This window comes from Melanotaenia boesemani, chromosome 11 (genome assembly GCF_017639745.1).
Source record: "Melanotaenia boesemani isolate fMelBoe1 chromosome 11, fMelBoe1.pri, whole genome shotgun sequence".
In the NCBI taxonomy this organism is placed as follows: Eukaryota; Metazoa; Chordata; class Actinopteri; order Atheriniformes; family Melanotaeniidae; genus Melanotaenia; species Melanotaenia boesemani.
In genome coordinates, this window is record NC_055692.1 from 30,063,133 (window position 1) to 30,083,021 (window position 19,889).

The window sequence follows — 19,889 nt, forward strand, 5'->3', positions numbered from 1 at the left end:
CAGGCAAATGCTGGACGACACATATGCGATGAACCAATCAGCTTGCAACATTAAGACAATTGGCCAATGGCAGAGGGCCGTACCAGGATCTCAAAGTGTTAGCGGCGAAGTTTTAATATAAAAAATAATTCGTTTTATTAACTTAATTTTGTGTCAAATTGAAGGGTGAAGTGTGGAATAATCAGGTAATTAATAATGTCTGTATAAGATAATGATGAATCCTCGGATCCCTTCTACAGATAATTTCAGCAGCTAAAAATTGCCATGCCAAGACAAAGTTGGACTCTGCCGGGAACAGAGTTGCACTTAGGATGATAGTTTCTTAAAAAAAAAATTCAACTTGACGTGTATATTATGTAATGATTAATAATCCGCTCAAATGGAGGTTTACAAGCATCTAGAGTCTATCTTGATCTGCCTGGTAACCTTTCAAGTGATTAGTCACATCTATTTATAGTGTTTGCATTTCAAGTAATGTCACATTGTTTTTGCCAATCCATATATGTATACCTCAGTTATCATGTATGGATCCAGTTCAATCGAACTTTATTTCAAAACCACTTTGACAACAGAAAATAATTGATACAAAGTGCTGTGCAATACACAATATTCTGAATAAAATTAATAAAATACTAAAAGACCAAACTTAAACATAAAATCATAAAGGTGACTTAGGAGGTGTGGAATGCCTATGCGAAACACATATAGCTTTCTTTATCTAGTACGTTAACTTGATAAATGTGTCACTGCAAAATGTGTAGTTTCCAGATGTTGTTTAGAAGTCAACTAACTGGAAGCAATATTACGCCAATGAAAGTGTTGTTAAAATTATGTATATGAAAGGAAAAACATGTCTCAAACGTTTTGAGGATTATTACAGTGGTTCTCAACAAAAATTTTGTAACAACATTATAAAAGATTGATTATGAATGAATGAATGAATGAAAATGAATGAAAAATACTTTATTAATCCCAAAGGGAAATTCAATATTGTAGTAGTAGTAATTTTTTTTTTTTTTTTTTTAGTAAAGTAAAACAATCACATTAATTAATTAAGGGCTTTGTTCTTCAGCCTGATAGCTGCTGGAAGGAAGGATCTTCTGTATCTCTCTGTCTTGCATCGGACTTGAACAAGCCTCCCACTGAACACACTCTGTTGTTTCGTCACGGCGTTGTGTAGAGGGTGTGAAGGATCTTCCATTATCCTCGTCAGCTTGTACAGAATTCTTTTTTTGATGATCAACTCCAGCGGCTCCAGAGTTACTCCAAGCACAGAACCGGCTTTCTTGATCAGTTTGTTAATTCTTTTCAAGTCTCTGGTTCTGATGCCGCTGCCCCAGCAGATTGCTGCAAAGCTGATTGCACTTTCAACAACAGACCTGTAGAACATTTGCAACATTTTGGTGCAGACGTTAAAAGATCTCAGCTTCCTTAAGAAGTAGAGTCTGCTCTGACCTTTCTTGTAAATGTACTCAGTGTTGCTTTTCCACTCAAGTCTGTTGTCCAGCTGAACTCCAAGGTACTTGTATTCCTCCACCACCTCCACCTCCTCTCCCATGATGGAAACACTTCTATGTGTGTTCTTGTTCCTCCTGAAGTCAACAATCATCTCCTTTGTTTTCTTGGTATTCAAGATGAGATGATTGTCACCGCACCATTTCACAAACTGACCGACCAGTTCTCTGTACTCTGCTTCTTGTCCATCACTGATACACCCAACAACTGCTGAGTCATCAGAGTATTTCTGCAGATGACAGAACTCAGAGTTGTACTGGAAGTCTGAGGTGTACAGCGTGAATAGAAATGGTGAAAGTACAGTCCCTTGTGGTGTTCCAGTGCAGCTGACCACCATCTCAGACACACAACCTTTCAGTCTCACAAACTGTGGTTACATTTACATTGCTCTGATTTATTTTAATCCTTTTCGGTCCAGCGGTGGGTGGCATCTGACAGCAGAAAAGCTTTATTTTTGCACAAGTTTAAGAGAACAAGAAAAGTTCAAAACAATAAATGTCTACTTCAGCTTTTAGGGTACAAACCAAGGCAGTCATATTTTTCAGTGTTGTAGTTCATACACAAGAAGAAACAGCAGCTTTCCTGTCCATGCAGAACACTACAAAGTTCAGTTCAAATGCTTCACGAACAAACTGGCTTCGAAGTAAAGCTTCAATAGACACAATAAAGAATTACCTAAATATTAAGGTATTACATCTAGAAGGTATATAATATCAAAACTGAGATATAGCCTACAAGACATGTACAATCTGTTTTAATTAGTTATCTTTTTTCATAACTGAATTAATGCATGCTTAACAAATGTTTTAATACATTTTCCTCACGTTTAAGAAATTAAACAGAGAATTTAAAATGTTGCTATAAAACAGCAGTTCAGCACATTAAAGTTCGTTTGCTCGCAATACATGTCAGCCACGTTAAGATATTTTCTTAAATAGGTCTATTGAATGGACAGATGAAATGCTTAGTGATCTTAATTCGGGGATATTTATAATATATATAGCAGACTGTGTTGTAAACGCTGCCTATCATCAGGAGAAGTATGATCTCTTGCTCGCAAAAGGTAGAGGTACTGCGTCACTGAAAAGACAGCTCTGGTAGCTACATTTCTTTGAGTGATTTATAGTAGAATGGTGACATCTACTGACATATTCTTGTTACTACCCAGCAAAGGCAAGGCAAGCCAAGCCAAGTTTATTTGTATAGCACATTTTCAGGTTAAAGACAATTCAGTGTTTTACCTAAAACATTAAAGCATAAAAGAAGAATTACAGTAAAATCATTTAAACACAAAATCATTCAAAACATTAAATGCGAGAAGTTAAAAGATACTGTGCAGATTTAATTCATACATACATGAGAAAAGAGACGTTTTTAACCTGGACTTAAAAGTTTCTACATTTGGTGAGACTTTAATCTCTACTGGCAGTTTGTTCCACTTGTTTACAGCATAACAGCTAAAAGCTGCTTCTCCATGTTTGGTCTGGACTCTGGTCTGGACTAATTGACCTGAGTCTTTGGATCTAAGAGCTCTGGCAGGTTTATATTCTCTGAACACATCACAGATGGATTCTGGGCCTAAACCGTTCTGGGATTTATAAACAATCAGAAGAGCTTTAAAATCTATTCTATGACTGACTGGAAGCCAGTGTAAAGACTTTAAAACTGGTGTGATGTGTTCAGATCTCTTAGTCCTGGTTAAAACTCTAGCAGCAGCATCTGGATGAGCTGAAGATGTTTAATGCTCTTTTTAGGAATTCCTGTTAGAAGACCACTACAGTAATGAATGAATGCATGGATGACTTTCTACTACTATAGAATACTACTATTTTAGAGCATAGGCTCTAAAATAGTAGTTTCATCGGACAGCCTGCCTAATTAACGGCATGAAGTCATTTTTTATTTCCCCGTCTAATACATGTGTTAGTCAGTGGACTCAGGCTAACTACAGAGAAAGATGTTGAAATCCAGAAAATGAACACCTTAAAAAGGCGACTGTGTGCATGAGATAATGGGACAGCACATATGGATAAAGTCACTTCAGCTTTTTTTAACAGCTGAACCTGAGATCTGCACAACCACACATATTCACCTAAAGTGCTATCTACTGGATAATTAGAATATTGTGGGGGAATTTGAAGTAAGAGTATTTTAATCGCAAAGTAGCAGTTTCAAGTAGAAATGGAATTGGGGGGATTCTGATTGGTTCAACGCGTAGGAGCGTCCAGCATTTGCCTGAGCAGAGTAACGATTAAAACGTCACTCTTTTGTTTTCATAAATCGATTATTAAACTTGAAGAAACAACAACTTTATTTATACTTCCAGGCGTTCATGGGGAGGCGACGTTATCCAGGCGTTCATGGGGAGGCGACGTTATCCAGGCGTTCATGGGGAGGCGACGTTATCCAGGCGTTCATGGGGGGCGACGTTATCCAGGCGTTCATGGGGGGCGACGTTATCCAGGCGTTCATGGGGGGGCGACGTTATCCAGGCGTTCATGGGGGGCGACGTTATCCAGGCGTTCATGGGGGGGCGACGTTATCCAGGCGTTGGTGTGTGCAAACAGAATTTGACACGTATTTTTGAGGTATTCCGCCGCTACGTCGCCGCCACCAGACGTCCATTTTTTGACGTCGCCGCTACGTCACCGCCCATTTGGCGTTAGCAATCTAGCAAAAACCCATTGAAATTTCAGACGTCCAGGTGGCGACGTGAGGGTAGGATGTGACACGTCAGTCTCCTTAGGCAGGGAATCAGTGTCAGCTTTCACTCGCCATACTCCTCGATACAAGACGGGTCTCAGCCGCCTCCTCTTGCCTTCCTTACTCGGCTCTTTGACATCTTGCGCTGTAAGTGTCGACTGCATACACGGGTGTGTGGAGTGATGATGAGATTATCCCTTCTGATGTTCACGATCCATCTCTTCCGTTGTTGATCATCCCAGGGAAACGTGTGGAAACTGATTGTTGAATTGTATTTAGCTGACGAGGTACACAATGGAACACAGCAGTGTTCAGCTGTCGACCTTTCACGCCGCTGAAACTTGTGTGCCTGCTTCATCTCACGTTATATATTATACCATTATAGTAATACACTCTTCTATAAACAACTATACAACCTGTTGTCTCGAATATGAACAAAATCTTATTCCTTTGTTTCCCTCAGTGTTCAAATTCACAGCCACAACGTTACCCATAGCTTTAACCGGAAGCGTTTTTACTGGCGTGTCGTGAACCGGAAGTTAAAAAACAGCACCGTGCTAGTATATCTAAAGCAGGGGTCTCCAACACGTCGCTCGCGAGCTACTGGTAGCTCGTGAGGCCCTTTCCTGTCGCTCTCCAATAATAATAAAAGTAATAATAATAATAATAATAATAATAACACAAAACAACACGATTTGTCATTTAAGAGAAACTGATAAAAAATATTAATCCAATCAAAATTACGGATGTCTTGCCCCCTTTTGAGATTAAACCCCTCTCTCTCTCTCTCTCTCTCTCTCTCTCTCTCTCTCTCTCTCTCTCTCTCTCTCTCTCTCCCAAATAGCTGCCAATCAAATGTTTGAGTTACGCCGCTAAATGTGATTTGAACGGGGTGGACAGAGGGAGGAGGCACGGGCAGACCAGGGCAGGTGCCGGGCTTTTGGTTAAAATGGCAGAGTTCAGTCATACCAGTAAGAGGCAAAAAACTTATTATTTTCACGAAGAGTGGGAAAAGGACTTCTGTTTCACAAATGTGAACGACAAGTGTGTGTGTCTGATCTGTGGCGTGAGCCTGGCAGTTGGTAAAAAATGTAATGTGGAGCGACATTTCACCAAAGTTCACAGCAACTTCTGTCGGGACTTTCCAGCGGGAACCAACCTACGTAGAGAGAAGGTAAAAGAGCTTAAAACTGCACTGCAAAAACAACAAGCTCTGTTCACAACACCGCTGAAGAAGTCTACTGTATCAACCGAGGCATCATTTAAAGTGGCGCAGATCCTGACTAAGCACAAAAAGGCCTTCACTGATGGCGGGGTCATTAAAGAGGCTATGACCGCAGTGGCAGAATCTTTATTCCAGGACTATAAAAATAAGACTGAGATTCTGTCTGCTATTGCTAGTGTCCAACTTGGTGCAAATACTGTGGCACGGAGGGTGTGTGCAGTGGTGTAGTCTAGTTTATTCTAGTGGGTATACTCTAATCCCCCCCCAACCACCCTCCACCCTCATACATCATGTCCTGGTGTAACATCTGTCCCCAAGCACCCTTCCCAAAAGCAGCAACTGCTCATAAATGTATACTTTGCTAATGAGCACCACAGTAATTATTAAAGTTTGCATCCACACATAACTGAGATCATGAAAGACTGGTCATGTTATCTAAATGTAAACAACACAAGATGTATAACAGCCATTCCTTTCCTCATGGAGATCCTTCGCCCCAGGAGCTTTGCCTGCTTGGACTGGGGGTTGTTGCCGTGGTGATCGCCCTTGTCCCAGTGGCTGGGGGTTCTGCGCTGCAGTCCTACAGCTGTGATGTGGACTCTGGCCTGCCCTGATCTGGGTGGTTGCTGTGCTGGCCTCTGTGGAAATGGGTGGGCTGGCTCTTGGTGTGATCGGTTCCCCAAGATATTGTTTCCTCACAGCGGCGTCAAGCCAGATGTTTATTACTTTTATTATTTTTGTACTAAGAAACAGAAACTGTGGAGTTCTTGTTTGTGTATAATGTAGGGAGGGGAGATGGCTTTGTTTGTGCATATATGTGGATGTCTGTGTGACTGTGAGAGAGACAATGATGGGTGTGTTCTTAAATTGCTGTCATATAGTGTGTGAAGGCTTGTTTTACTTTACTTTAAGCGGGTTAAACAAACTGAATTTAAAGCGCAACTCTGGGTTGACCAACTCTGAGTCTTCACTAAACCTGCTTTCTGAAACGTGGCCCAGGTTGACAGCGTCAGGCTCACCTCCTCGTCCGTAAGTGTGTAACTGCAGTGTCCCTCAAATCGACAGTGGAAACTGAACCAGTAGCAACACACTCACTGACACACTGAAACAGTGTGATTTGACTTTGTTTTCTTTTCATGTTTTTTTCTCTGCATTCCCTCTCCATCGTACCGCCCCAAAAATCTTCTTCCTCTTCTTTTTCTGCTGCATCTTCTTCCTCTCATCCGCCACTCTTTAATTCGCGCTTGTCTAGCAACCAGCCACCAGGCGTTAAGGGACGCAGGTCAGGATCAGGACAGATGGCCAAGCTACTTTCTCCCTGCGGCGGCTCAACGTCACTTTTGACGGAATACCTCATGGTCTAAACGGGCCGGCTTCGTGGCTAATTTATGACCAGGAAAGTGAAAGTTATGTCACAAAAGATGTTGATACGCATCTTTGAGCAATTTTTAGTGGTTATACGGAAATTTGTGACCTTTTCTAGTGGGTATACGGCGTATACCTGCGTATCACGTAGACTACACCACTGGGTGTGTGCACTGTCCGTGGATGCAATGAGACAACTGGAGTCGGACCTGAACAGGTGCTCCTGGTTTTCACTTCAATGTGACGAGTCCGTGCATTCCAGTGACACGGCACAACTGGCTGTTTTCACACGGATGGCTTTTCATGACTTTTCCACAAAAGAAGAGTTTTTGACATTACTTCCACTGAAAACCACCACTAAGGGAGTGGATATTTACAACGCCGTGAAGGAATACTTGGTGGAAAAAAAGGTTCCCATTGAAAAAGTGGTCTCGATAACAACTGATGGAGCAGCAGCTATGACAGGTCGTCACGTGGGATTTATTGCTCATTGCAAAGCAGACCCAGACTTTCCTAAATGTCTGAACTATCATTGCATCATTCACCAGCAGGCTATTTGTGGAAAGGTCCTGGGGTTTGATCATGTCATGACACCTGTTGTTATAATCATCAACTCCATACGTGCAAAGGCCAAGCAACACCGGAGCTTCAAGCTTTTCCTGGAGGAATGTTCTGCAGAATATGGAGATCTGCTCCTTCACACTGAAGTCAGATGGCTGAGCAGAGGTAAGATACTACAACGCTTTCTTTTCTTGCTTGGAGACATCAAGGCTTTCATGGAAATGAGAGGAGAGGATGCCTCATTACCAAGTGATGCTGAGTGGCTGCTAGATCTGGCCTTCCTGGCCGATGTGACTGAAAAAATGAATCAACTGAACCAGCAGTTGCAAGGTAGAGAAAAAAATGTATGTGACATGATCAGTGCTGTGAAGGCATTCAGCGCAAAACTCTCGTATTACATCCAGCAAATCAAAAACAAAAGATTTCAACACTTTCCGTCAGTTGCAAAGATGCTGGACAGCAAAACAGGAGCAGAAAAAGTGTTGAAGGTACAAAGATACTGTGATCTGTTGTCCAAGCTGGGACAGGAGTTTTCAGAGTTCTCTGACTTTGAGAAACTGGAGCCCTGTGTGACATTTATTGCCAACCCCTTTCTGGATGTGGATATCAGTGAGTTGTCAGGACAGATGTCTGAACTTTTCAGTGTTGATCCTGTGGAGATGGAGATGGAGGTCTTAAACCTCCAAAATAATATCCAGCTAAAATCCCAGCAGCACTCACAGAATTTCTGGAGTTTGGTAGAGCCAGATAATTACAAGAATCTTCACAAGGCTGCTCTGAAAACCTGTGCTTTGTTTGGGTCGACATATCTGTGTGAATCTGCCTTTTCTGACATGAACGTCATAAAATCAAAGTACAGAAACAGACTGACAGATGAGCATTTAAATGACTCCATCAGGGTGAATCTCACTGGATACACTCCTGCATACAGATCTCTGGTTGAATCCATACAGTGCCAGTCTACTCACTGATGGAAACTGTTCAACATATATAAGTCATGAGATGATGGTGGATTTATATGCACAAAGTTGTATTGTTTGTTGTAACGTTTTAACATAATGTGAATTTAGAAAAGATTCATTCATACAGAAATAAGCTATTGACTTTATTTTTTTTATAGTAAGAGTACAGCATGCTTGTGCTAGTAGTGATTTTTCTTTTTTTTTGGGGGGGGGGGTGTTATACATCAGTGTTCCTTTTCACAACAACTGAAGTATTGAAATACAACGTATGCAACATGCACATGTTTGTGAATTTAACTTAATATGCAAAATTAGGAAATTCAGTTGTGTATGGAAATTAGCAATGTGAATGAATGTTACTTAACATAAGTAGCTCTGCAGCACTTTCATTGGGTTAAAGTAGCTCACAAAAGATAAAAGGTTGGAGACCCCTGATCTAAGGGGTCCGTGTACTTCACGACCATCCGTTTTTCGTGTTGATATTGAAAAACGAAAAACGAAAATTCATCCGATTTCCGATTTTTGTTTCGAGGAAGTTAAACAAAAAACGAGAAATGATTCATCTCCCGTTTTTCGTTTGGAAATTGGAAATTGAAAAACAAAAAACGAGCCTTTATTTGATTTTCTATTTCGGGCGTACTTTTACAGAAGTCTCACTGATCTGCTGCCCACTTCTCTCATTTCTCTTTTTCTCTCAAGCTTAGCATGAACAGTTCACACAGTTCAAGGAATCTTTTGATCTTTAAATCACAAATTCCTCTTGAAGCCAGAGAGTTTCTTCTGCATTAACAAGATGAGAGCAGAAAATCAGTTTAAACCAATCTGCCCCTAAGAGGTTTTTTGATGAAAAGTCAATGAAATGGCAGAAAGACAAGTTGGGAATTTTAATGCAAAAATCCCGAAAGGATTCACCTTTTTCCCCCTGAACTACTGGAAAGTGTATTTGCTATACATTTCCACTCTCTCCTTCAGCATTACTCTAAATTGGTGTACAGTGTTCTCACTTTAATTTTACTTCTTGATGAATTATTTGAGGCTTAAATCCGAACTACAGATGTTTTACAGCTTTTTCTCACTCATAGAAAGCTATTAATCAAACATAACTATTAGAAAAACACCTCAAGTTCTAAATCAAAACCAAAAAGATGTCATACAATAAAATAATGATCACTTTCCCTCCCTCACCCTACACATTTGCATGCAGTACAAATCACAGACATATTCACACATCTAAAATGTATGAGCTCCACTTGTTGGATTGTTCAGTGTTAAACAGGCTTTTACCTCCACCTGGTCAGCTGCCCTGGGCTTCCATGTGGCCCTGCAGAGCCTCCTCTTATTAAGCAAAGGCATGCAGAGTGGTGGCAATTAGGTTCAGCATGCTGACGGATAATGACAGCAACGCTTTGGTGCCATCTCCAGTTGGGCATGATCCAGTTGTATGAGTGGAGCTTGTTTACTGCTCTATGTGTTTCATAAAACATTAACCAACAGCACCTTGCAGTGATAATCACCGGTGGTATCAGCTCAAGAAAGAGTAAACACTTCCATGATAACATTATAGGTGATAGTTAGGTGGCTTGCTGCAGCCATGTGATGAAGAGGAAAGTAGCTGCTCTGTCCTCAGGTGGCTTTTAGATTGAGTTTAAGAGAATGTGACCTGTCCTGCTGTGACAGCGATGGGACACTTGGAGGTGTGGATTGCTATTGTAGTCACACACATTTTGTTTTCATCTTTGGACTCAGGGGCCTCTCTAGTCAACATCCATGAGCTGAATGTGTGTTAGACACTACAGACAGCAGAGAGCCTCATCTACAGTGAGATTTGCTTGTTTGCTTTGATTCTGTACTGTAATATAATGTCACAAAGACCTACATTTTTTTTCATTTTAAGAGAAGCCAAAGCACAATAACAAGGGATTCATAATTTAAGACTAGATAGGGACAGAAGAAAATCTCCATTAGTCTTCGTTAAACAAACGTGTTTCTATGTCGCTGTTGTCTTAGAGAAAGAATAGTTGTCACAGTTGCTTTATAAGTTAAGTATAGGCACCCAGTTGATTATAGAAGTGAACACATTCCCATTTTCCAATGCAGGATGGTATTTTGTCTAAAAACCATTAGAGGATTATAGATGCTTATCTGTCAGAAATACAGAAAACCTAGTCAACAATAGTTTGTTTGGCAGCTCCTCAGCCCATAAATCAGTTAGTCATCGTTTCCATGTCTGCAGCAGTGCTCTGCTGCTCCTCGCTAACACTAATGATGAGTGACACCAACGGTATTGGGATTTCTTTCTTATTGTTGTGGTTAGAGACAAACAACAGCTCAATAGACAACGTCCAAGATCATCAACATATAGATGGGTTCAATTAAAGCAGGTCCTGTTTGAAACTGAAAATACATCATTTTCTTCTAGAGAAGATAATTTAGGACTGCATTGGAGGGTTATTTGCTGTATATTTTTCTGTAATAGTAATAGACCCTGGATCCTCCAGACTCTCAAAGACCTCAGAATGGGCACCTGAGCCTGGTTTACTCATTTCCTGACAGCAGCTATGGTGGCTTATTTTGTAACCCATGGTTCAAAATGACAGAGTGGTTGGAATACTTGGTTCGTGAGTTGTGCCTTCAAATGAGATGCAAATTAAATGTTGAGGATGAAATACATGAGTAGCAGCTGGCAGTTAGGACTGGAGCAGCATGATGGCTATAATGCAGGACAGAAAGCTTTAGCATGGATGTACCAGGATACCTTAAGAGAAATGATAGAGGAGAAAGGATGGGGGTTGTGTTGGTAGCTGGAAGGTTTTTGTAGAGTTGTGTTTGATGTGTTGTTGTGTCCCCAACCTCTTGTTATTTGAGCAATATGTTTTTGTCAGACTTTATCAATTTAAAGTAACAGATTAAGCTAGAGAAAGCAGCCACCTCAAATGTTGTTCTTCTATTATCCAGCAACAAATTGTTTGCAATGTTTGAGCTCTACAATACCGGATCTTTCAGGCAGAGCTTGATTGCCTTCGGACAGGAGCTCGTTTGAGAGTGCATTCTACTCATTATCCAGTGCTACTCTCCATATCTCATTAAATACTACCATACCTTGCAAAACAGTATCCCTAGAAACTTAAACTTCATCGCTTGAGATAAAGATTAATTTCCAACTTGGAGGGAGAACCAGGGCCTTAGACTTAAAGGGGCTGACTCTCATCCTGGCGGCTTCACTTTCAGCTGTAAACTGTCCCATGCACATATTTCCACCACAATATAGGAATATTCCTTTAAAAAATGTTACAAACAAAAATGTATGGCTCTCTAAGGTAATAAAAATAATAATTTAGTATCATCTCTTTAGTGTAATATTTTGGGAAACCCTGAAATAAAAGGCCAAATTTTTGCATGGCACACTTTTGTTATCCTACTGTGTGTGCGTAAATCTGAGCAGTAGTGTGTGTGTGTGTGTGTTGCTAAGCGGAGCTTTGGACTCCGTGACCAACAGTTGAACCTAGGCTCAAGGATCCAGGTGGCCACTAAACGGTCTGGTGACCTTGAGTAGCTGATAAGGGAGAACCCAGCGGAGAAGGTGGGCTGATAAGAGAACTACTACTACTACTACAACAACTACTACTCCTACTTCTACTACTACTTCTACTACTACTACTAATGTTCTACTGTTTGCTACTTGTTTACTGTTTTTTTACTGCTTTACTATGAAATCCTTGTATGAGTGTGGTTGTGTTAAGGCTATGTGCCCTATATCTAAATAATAAGCTAAAAATCAATGACAGATACACTTTGGATGATAGTTTTACATGCATTTACTTTGTATTATGTAAACAACCATCTGTGTGGTTACACTGTAATGCCATGTCATACCCAGTGAGAGAGTGAAAGTAAAGCTTGAACAGACTGCTGGGAGTGGTCACACAGCCCCATGGGGTGGTACCCTTTGTAAAAAAGATTGAGTGATAGTTGTAAGACACATTGGTGTAATGTAAAAACAATGTGGGCGTAAAATAAAAAATACCCTGGAAGAATAAAGTCAGTCTGGTCCCCCCAAGGCTTTAAAAATCTTCTTGCAGGGCACTGATACTGGGGAACACTGGAACCTAGGAACAATGTTGTATAAATTGGGATACACGTGTTTTTGTGTTTTGTCAGTATTCCAGGAGATCCTCTTTTCATCTTGTGTTGTTTTCAACCAGGTACCGCTTCACATCTACAACTGCATCTGCTGTGGCACTGGAAATTATTCTCTTCTCATCTACTGTTGCATCCAGCACAGCTCACAGTTCACCGAAAATAGCTGAAGAGCTGATTAGTAATACGCATTTGTAACATTTGGGGCTGTAATGTCACAGCAGTAATCCATTAACAGCTATTTGCAGAATGGTTAAAAACCTACCAGAGGTGCTGGTACCTTTGGACCTGGTAGTTAAAAACTTGAGTGTTTCTTATCACAACGGAACACTCTGCCTTTAGCCACCATACTGCCTCTTGTGCCTTGTTTTGGCTGATGAATCTAAGGGTTTTGTACCTTGGGTCCAACATAGTGGCCATTGTCATCACAGAAGGGACTCACTGTTGGCCACAGTGCCTGGTCTGTAATAACTTGCACATGCAATCATATTAGATGCAGCATCAGTGACAAAGCATTTAACTTTATCAGTAATTCCCCACTCCTCCATGCAGATACCTACCACTTGTGCCAAATTCTCAGCAGTGTGACTTGAAGGGAAATACTTTACTCCAAGTAATACTGTGTCCAGTTTGTCATTGTCATCTATGAAATGGCAGGTGATGGCTAGTCCTAAAGACCAGAATTAAAACCCAGGGAGATCTGGTGTTTCAGGTTGTAGCACCCAGACTCTGGAATGACTTGGGCCTGTCCCTCCATGTGGGCGATTCCATAGACTCTTTTAAAAAGCAGTTGAAGACTATTTTATTCAGCAAAGCTTTTAGTTGAAGGCTGTTATTTATTTTATGCAATTATTATGTTGTTCTATTGCACCCATGATATGTACAGCACTTTGTGATTTTTATATGTGAAAAGCGCTTTACTTTTTACTTACTTACAACACGTTTCCTCACGTCAGCGCAAGTGGCCTAACAAATGCTAGGAATGCATGGCAGCCATGATACGTACGTGAACGCGTTGCTAACAACAAATATATCCCAGCTTTTAATTTAAATTACACTGGGTATGAACAGTAAAAGCCACGGGGACCCCCGGTGCTCTTTGGGGGACCCCAAATTGGGCACCACTAGCCTACAACAACCCACAAAGCTCTGCAAATCTACCGCATCTTCAGTTTGAGAAACCACACTGAATTGAATCAGCCAGGTGTCCCAGACTATCCGAGGCCCCCTTTGTCATTGGTCACATGATTTTCAGCAATAAGATGCAAGCATGACAGCGAGGCTCCATTTGGCACGCTTCTTCCATACCCTGTACACGCCTCGATGTCTTGGCTTTAAACATCCCAACACTATCACTGTGTTGATGCTGATTATATCAGTTAAAATGTGTGTACGTGAGTTCGGTACATAAGAATGATTAAGCAACCTGGGTCAATGGGCCTTTATGGACTTTGAATGGATGTTTCTTGCTAATTTGGTTTTACTATAACTTGAATGACACTTAAATGAGGTGCATTTAAATAAGTTTTTTTCAGTATAGTACACTTGATTAACTTTTATATCAAACATTTTTCTTTCCTGTCTGCATTGTGAAAGTGAGCCTGCAATTTGGAGAAGTCATCTGTCTAAGTGAAGAAAGGTAGTCTAATGAGGGCAGAAGACTAATTCAGCATTTTTTTTAATACTATAATATGCTCCATCTGGTAGATCTGTCTCATTTAATGCATTTCACTGCTATAATAGAAGGTAATTGGTGCTGCATCTTGGGTACCTCTAAAAAGCCTGAGAAAGCATTTACCAGTCAAATGATTTTTTATTTTCACTTCATATAGCATTTCACATCATGCTAACTAGTAATATGACAGTTTGCTCTTCTACATACTTTGTTTTTTTTATTCTCATAGAAGCTGTAGCAAGTTCCAAAATAATTTTTCTGTCCTGTCTTTTTTTTTCCTATGTTTCCTTCATTTAGTTGGTTTCTGACATAATTGAAGTTTCACCAGTTCCAAGACAGTTTTTTGTCTGCCAAGGGCAGTGTGATGTTGTACACTGTGCCACAGCTGTCAGCGGAGCCCAGGCCGACTAAAAATTGGAAAAATTACAAAAGCATTGACTTGGAAGGAATTAAAGGTCAGCAGTCAGAAAAAACACAGCCAGAAGAATCAAGGAAAAGTCTAGAAAGTCACATCCAACAATGAAGACCAATTATATAAAAATGTTAGAAAACACACGCACACAAAAATGAGGTCTATCAATCACAATAATTACAGTTTGTCAAAATGCCTTTCAGCATACTGAAATCTCTCAGTTTTGAGAGTCATGCAGCAAATGTCACCAAATGAGCAAAACATATTTAATTATCGTCCCAGACTTACCAGTGTCAGGTTATGCTGTAATAAAACTCTAGGGAGTGTTTTAATAAATCAATCCCAACACAGGAATAACAATTTTAAGGCTAACTACTACTAAGAAAATATATTGTTATGACACTGTGTTATTTCCAGCACCAGTTCAATTGAAAAGGTATTGATGGGGTTGGCAGGGGCAGCTGGCTGAATATTGCAGGGCCACAGCTTATCATTTTTCATGATTCAAAGTGATAGAATTTACTTTAAAAGAAAGATCTTAAGACTAATGCATAATAATAAAAAAAGCAATATGCCCTGGATGACTCCCAATCTGATGTGGAAATGAATGTTAAGGTTGTTTGCTGTTGAGTGAATGCAAACAGAAGTAGCCAGCAGACAAGGCCATGCAACTATAGCACTGATTACAAGATGATGTTGCTTTTATCTGGATGCTGGCTTTTTCCATTTCCTTTGCATATGGTGCTACAATACTCTGATAATAAACCGACCTCTAAAACAATATGATGCTCCTTATTACCCCTCTTTGTGAAGGAAAAGGAAAATGAAGACAAATCCACTCAAAGACGACATGCAACCTTCTGGTAACGTTAATGGAGTTTGACATGGGACAAAAGTCAGGTGTCAATCAAAGTCTAATGGTTTGATCAGATTTTAGAGACAAGTTAAATGGAAAGATGCTAATAGACTGGAACAAATACAAATATGCCTCAGAGAGATTCAGAAAATTTAGGACAGAGTCTAACGGGGCTTAACAGCTGACCAAACACATGCAGAAAACATCCACTGATCAGCACAATCAATACAAGAGAGAAACAAGGGATGTTTTTTCTTCAGTAAAAATGATAGGAACATTCACTCTACATTTTAAACCAGGTGGGAACTATTAACGACACAAAGGTTTGACTAAAGGAGTCCAGATTTAATAAGTCTGAGGTACACTGAAGAAGGCTTGACCGTACAGAGCTGTAAAAGTTTCAATTCAATTCAGGTTTTTTTGTTTAGTGCGAATTCACAACAAAGTCCTCTTAAAGTACTTTTAGAAACAGTCCAATTATAATCCATTTAAAAGAAATCTATCATATGATCCACACTAGTCCATCTTTCAAATCATAGAAATTAGTTAACTAGATAAGGAAACCAGATGCTCTCATTGAATCTTGTCTTTAATTCTGTCCCCCATCCTGAGCATGCATGGGGTGGTGTGTGACAGTAGAAATTTAAAGAGAAATCTAAAATGAACAGGTATTGCTCAAGTAGAAAAGCAGTTTTGAGTCATGTATGGTGTCACACTGATTGGTCAAAAACTACACCTACGCTTCTTAAGCTCAGCTGGACAGAGAAGCATAAAGAGCCAGTTTTTTTTTCTTTTTTTGCTTGTTTTCTTTAAATCTGACTGATCGCAAACGTGATCTCTTTTTAGTTTAATTGAGGGCAGCTATCATTAAGCAAGTGCTAGATTTCTAACATTAGTCTGAAGTGTTTTATTCTCAGCAGTTCATAATTAGAATTAATTTAACTTACATAGATTAGGATTATACTGGGATGCATCTTAAGCAGATTGCAATTTGCTAAGAATAGTGAATTTTAGACTCCATGTATAGACAGGCACACGTAAATTTTTATCATATAAGGTGCTTAGTGTCTTAGGTGCCTTAGAGACTGAACTTCAACACACAAACATCATATATGTAAACATATGTGTCTCCACATGATTGGTAAACTAAGGAACTTAAGAAATGTCGTTGTCTGAAGGTATATAAAAGGTGCCTCACACATGTGGTTTTGGGTTTCATACTGATCCAGAGACCCCACAGATTTTTCTGCAGAAATCTGTTTAAGATGTCACTGTTATGTTTCTGTATATGTGTGCCTGAGTTTGCAGGTAGGGCTGAGCAGGTTGCCATGGGGACGGAGGGTGGAGGCTGGAGCCTCAATTGACACCACCTGCAGATCATCAGCATGCTCGTTAGCCGGCTCTACTCCCGGCTATTTAGGTTCATGCAGGAGCTCCAGTCTTTGCCAGATTGTCATTCTATGCAGCATGGTAATCAGGCCTCTTCCTACGATCTGTCTTGTACCTTGATCTTTGATTATTGACCTTGTCATCTCTGTTCTACAGCCTAAGACCTTGATCCCTCGGTTAACCTCAGCATCCAGGATTTGGACTACTCTTCGTATCAAGCCGACTACCTGCCTGCTCGCCCTGCCTGCAACCAAACTCACATCACCATCCACAGAAAGCATCTCCTGGTTCACTCCTCCACCATCAGTCTCACTCTGGAACACAGTAAGCCGCTGCCTAGCTGACACAACCCGGCATCTTCTCTGAACCGCATTAACCCTCTGTCCTTTCATAGGAAGAGCTGCCCAGACTTGGACCAAGCCACAAACACTTCCTATTAATAAACCTTGTTTGCACCTTTCTCCTTGCCTCTCTGAGTGTTCTGTGTTTGGGTCTGCTTCCTTGTACTGCGGCCGCAGGGCGTGTCAGTCACTTCTTGTAATAAAACCATTCTTTTTTTATTATACATCAAGCTGACATCCTGAGCCCTTTTTTACCTGAAAGTATTTTGCCACACCACTAGCTTAACATTATTCACTACAAAATAGCATGATCCAGAGGAGAGGATCTTCACATGATGAAATCATCATATCACAGAAACAACTATGAAGACACCAAGGACACTAAAAGAAGGAAACAGTACAGCACAGAGAATAGAAAAGTTGTCAACCATACGATGTCTTTACAAAACTACAGAATGTTATTAAGGACAATAAAATGCAAAATGGCATAACGGTCCAGAGATGAGTCACCACTCAATGGAGTCACCTCATCACCTCCTTCATCACAGAAACTACAAAATACCGTCAGAAAATCAATTAAGTTTGACAGTTTGTGAAATTCTTTAATGAGTATCTGCTTATCCAGAATATGAAAAGAAAACCTGGGTTGTAAGTTTCTATCTATCCGGGAAGTAGACTTTCCGCTTCTTCCATTAACTGCATTAATGATTGCTATTCATATTGATTACTGTGTTGAAATTCAAATCACTTAAACCAATTTAATTCAAAAAGTGTTTCCTGTTTGGAAAGTGATCAATCAGGGCTTATTTCTCCTGTTTGAAGTGATGAAAGCCTTTCTTTTTTCTTCCCATTGGAGTTACAGAGCAGATTGCTGCAGCTTTCTTTTAATGGATATGTTGTGTTTTTTAAAGCTCCTTTGAAATGTTTCAGCTTGCCTTCCTGTTAAATGAAGGTAATGGATTAAATATTCAGTGACTCTTCCATCAGCACCTGCATGGTACGTAACTCTACATATGAGCACATATACAATGAATCTGTTCTAGATTGGATGCAGAAGATGATGTCAAAGGACCCAAATACAGGACTGATGAACACCGGACAGATTAGGGTAGGATGAAGATCTAGTCTTAAAAAAAAAAATAACTGAAGACTACACAACACAACTAACACACAAATAAAGACAAGTGAACTGACCGTACTAACTGACAGAGTGACAACTAACAAACACACAATGAAATGGAAATGACAAAAGGAAAACCTGGAACATAAGCAGCATTCGGACAGAGAAGTTCTATGAACAGCCCTTCTGCGGGGAACTGTTTAACTTTGCATTCACAAATGAGTCAGGGACCGATGTGACATAACCGTCTGCAATAGTGATGTGTTACTTTAGCGCCACAGAACAACAAAACCAAACCTGCAAAAAACAAAGAGGGAAGAAAACAACTCCACCAAGAAGCTAATACGTAGCTGCAACAGTGGTTTTTAAAAACGGCGGGGCCACCAGAAGTGGAAATGAATAAATGGAAATCTGGCAAGGGGCGTAGCTACCAATCACCAGTCACCTACATCATGTGGGCTCGTTTGGAATCCTGAAAAGATCCTGCCTCAGAGTAGAAGCTGAAATGGTTAGAGGAACTGAGGGCCTTGATCCCTAGTTCCTATCTGTCAGGATATGCGAGAAAACGGCCTTATTCCTGAAAAGATTACAAGAACTTCAAAAAGTTCCAAAGTGGGAAAGCAGCTATATATACCAGGGATCTCCAAATCCAAATCTCATGGGCCAGTGTAATGCAGGTGTTCAATGGTTCCCTGCTCCAACACACCCAACTCAAATAAAATGGATCAACAGCCTATGAAGTTCTGCACAATGACTAGTTATGCTCAAGTGGACGACTCGACTGTGCATCGATCTTTTAAAGCGACACATGCGTATCTCCAGCCTTTTGCGCCAGGTTATGAATATCTCAGCGCTTATAAACCGTCACAATACATCCAAACTTTGTGCATTTATGAGTAGGAGATTTTGTGTGCACATAGTTGCTATTGTTTTATTGATTAAGAAACAGGGAGAGTGAGGTTTAGGTAAGATTAGTTTAACATTACATCTGTTGATGTCACTGATGGACAATCATACCCTTACATTGGCACAAAGACATTTAATCAGTCATATTGATATACATACTTACATTCTTACACACATACATACATACAAACATGAAGCACACATACATATTAAGATTACATAAAGATAAGATCATATGTGTGGGAATATCTTCATCTAAATATATCTAATATCACTCAAAACATCCAGAAACCACACCCAATCTAGCTGTACCTGCTGCTGTGACTAACTAGACACAGTAAGCCCATTACAGCTAGCATGTTTATTAGGTAAAAATATTAATAAGTATCACAATACAAAATTTAAAAAAACAATGTTAATACCTATTATGTGTGTAGTTTAAAGGGCAACAAGTGGAACTGGTTGAAGCCTTCAGCTGGATTTATACTCTCGCAGCGTCTGCGTATGGTCTATTACGGAGACGCACCTCTTCCAGACCTCACGTGTACCCCTGTTTGCAGCGTGGTAACTCAGAAGTACTCCCTTGTGATAGGTCGGTTTGTGATTACGTGTTTCTGGATCTTTGGAGCTTCTTGCTGAATTTGTGTGGTTACTGCAGAAGAAAAGCTGCAACATGTTGCCATAACCCTGCACTCGAGTGTGAGAGCAAATTTCACTGCTGT

The 19,889-nt window shown here is 40.2% G+C and overlaps 1 protein-coding gene across 2 annotated transcripts; it reads left to right on the top strand.

Moving 5' to 3' along the window:
* Positions 1–5,130: 5,130 nt before the first annotated feature.
* Positions 5,131–17,268, top strand: LOC121648476 (zinc finger BED domain-containing protein 5-like). Of its 2 annotated transcripts, XM_041998625.1 has the most exons (4): positions 5,131–5,653; positions 6,973–7,534; positions 16,957–17,124; positions 17,195–17,268. In XM_041998625.1, the coding sequence occupies exons 1-3, from the start codon at positions 5,168–5,170 to the stop codon at positions 16,959–16,961; spliced, it is 1,053 nt and encodes a 350-aa protein (XP_041854559.1). In that variant the 5' UTR covers positions 5,131–5,167; the 3' UTR covers positions 16,962–17,124; positions 17,195–17,268. The 2 variants fall into 2 exon arrangements, 1 of the variants encoding a protein (XP_041854559.1); XR_006011982.1 differs by lacking the exons at positions 5,131–5,653; positions 6,973–7,534 and adding an exon at positions 11,995–16,881.
* The last annotated feature ends 2,621 nt before the right edge of the window (positions 17,269–19,889 follow it).

Bases quoted from the DNA above. Each gene is read 5' to 3' on its own strand.
- LOC121648476 (XM_041998625.1), top strand. From the start codon at position 5,168: ATGGCAGAGTTCAGTCATACCAGTAAGAGGCAAAAAACTTATTATTTT. The intron at 5,654-6,972 runs GTGTGTGCAGTG...CTACACCACTGG, and splicing joins CAAATACTGTGGCACGGAGG to GTGTGTGCACTGTCCGTGGA.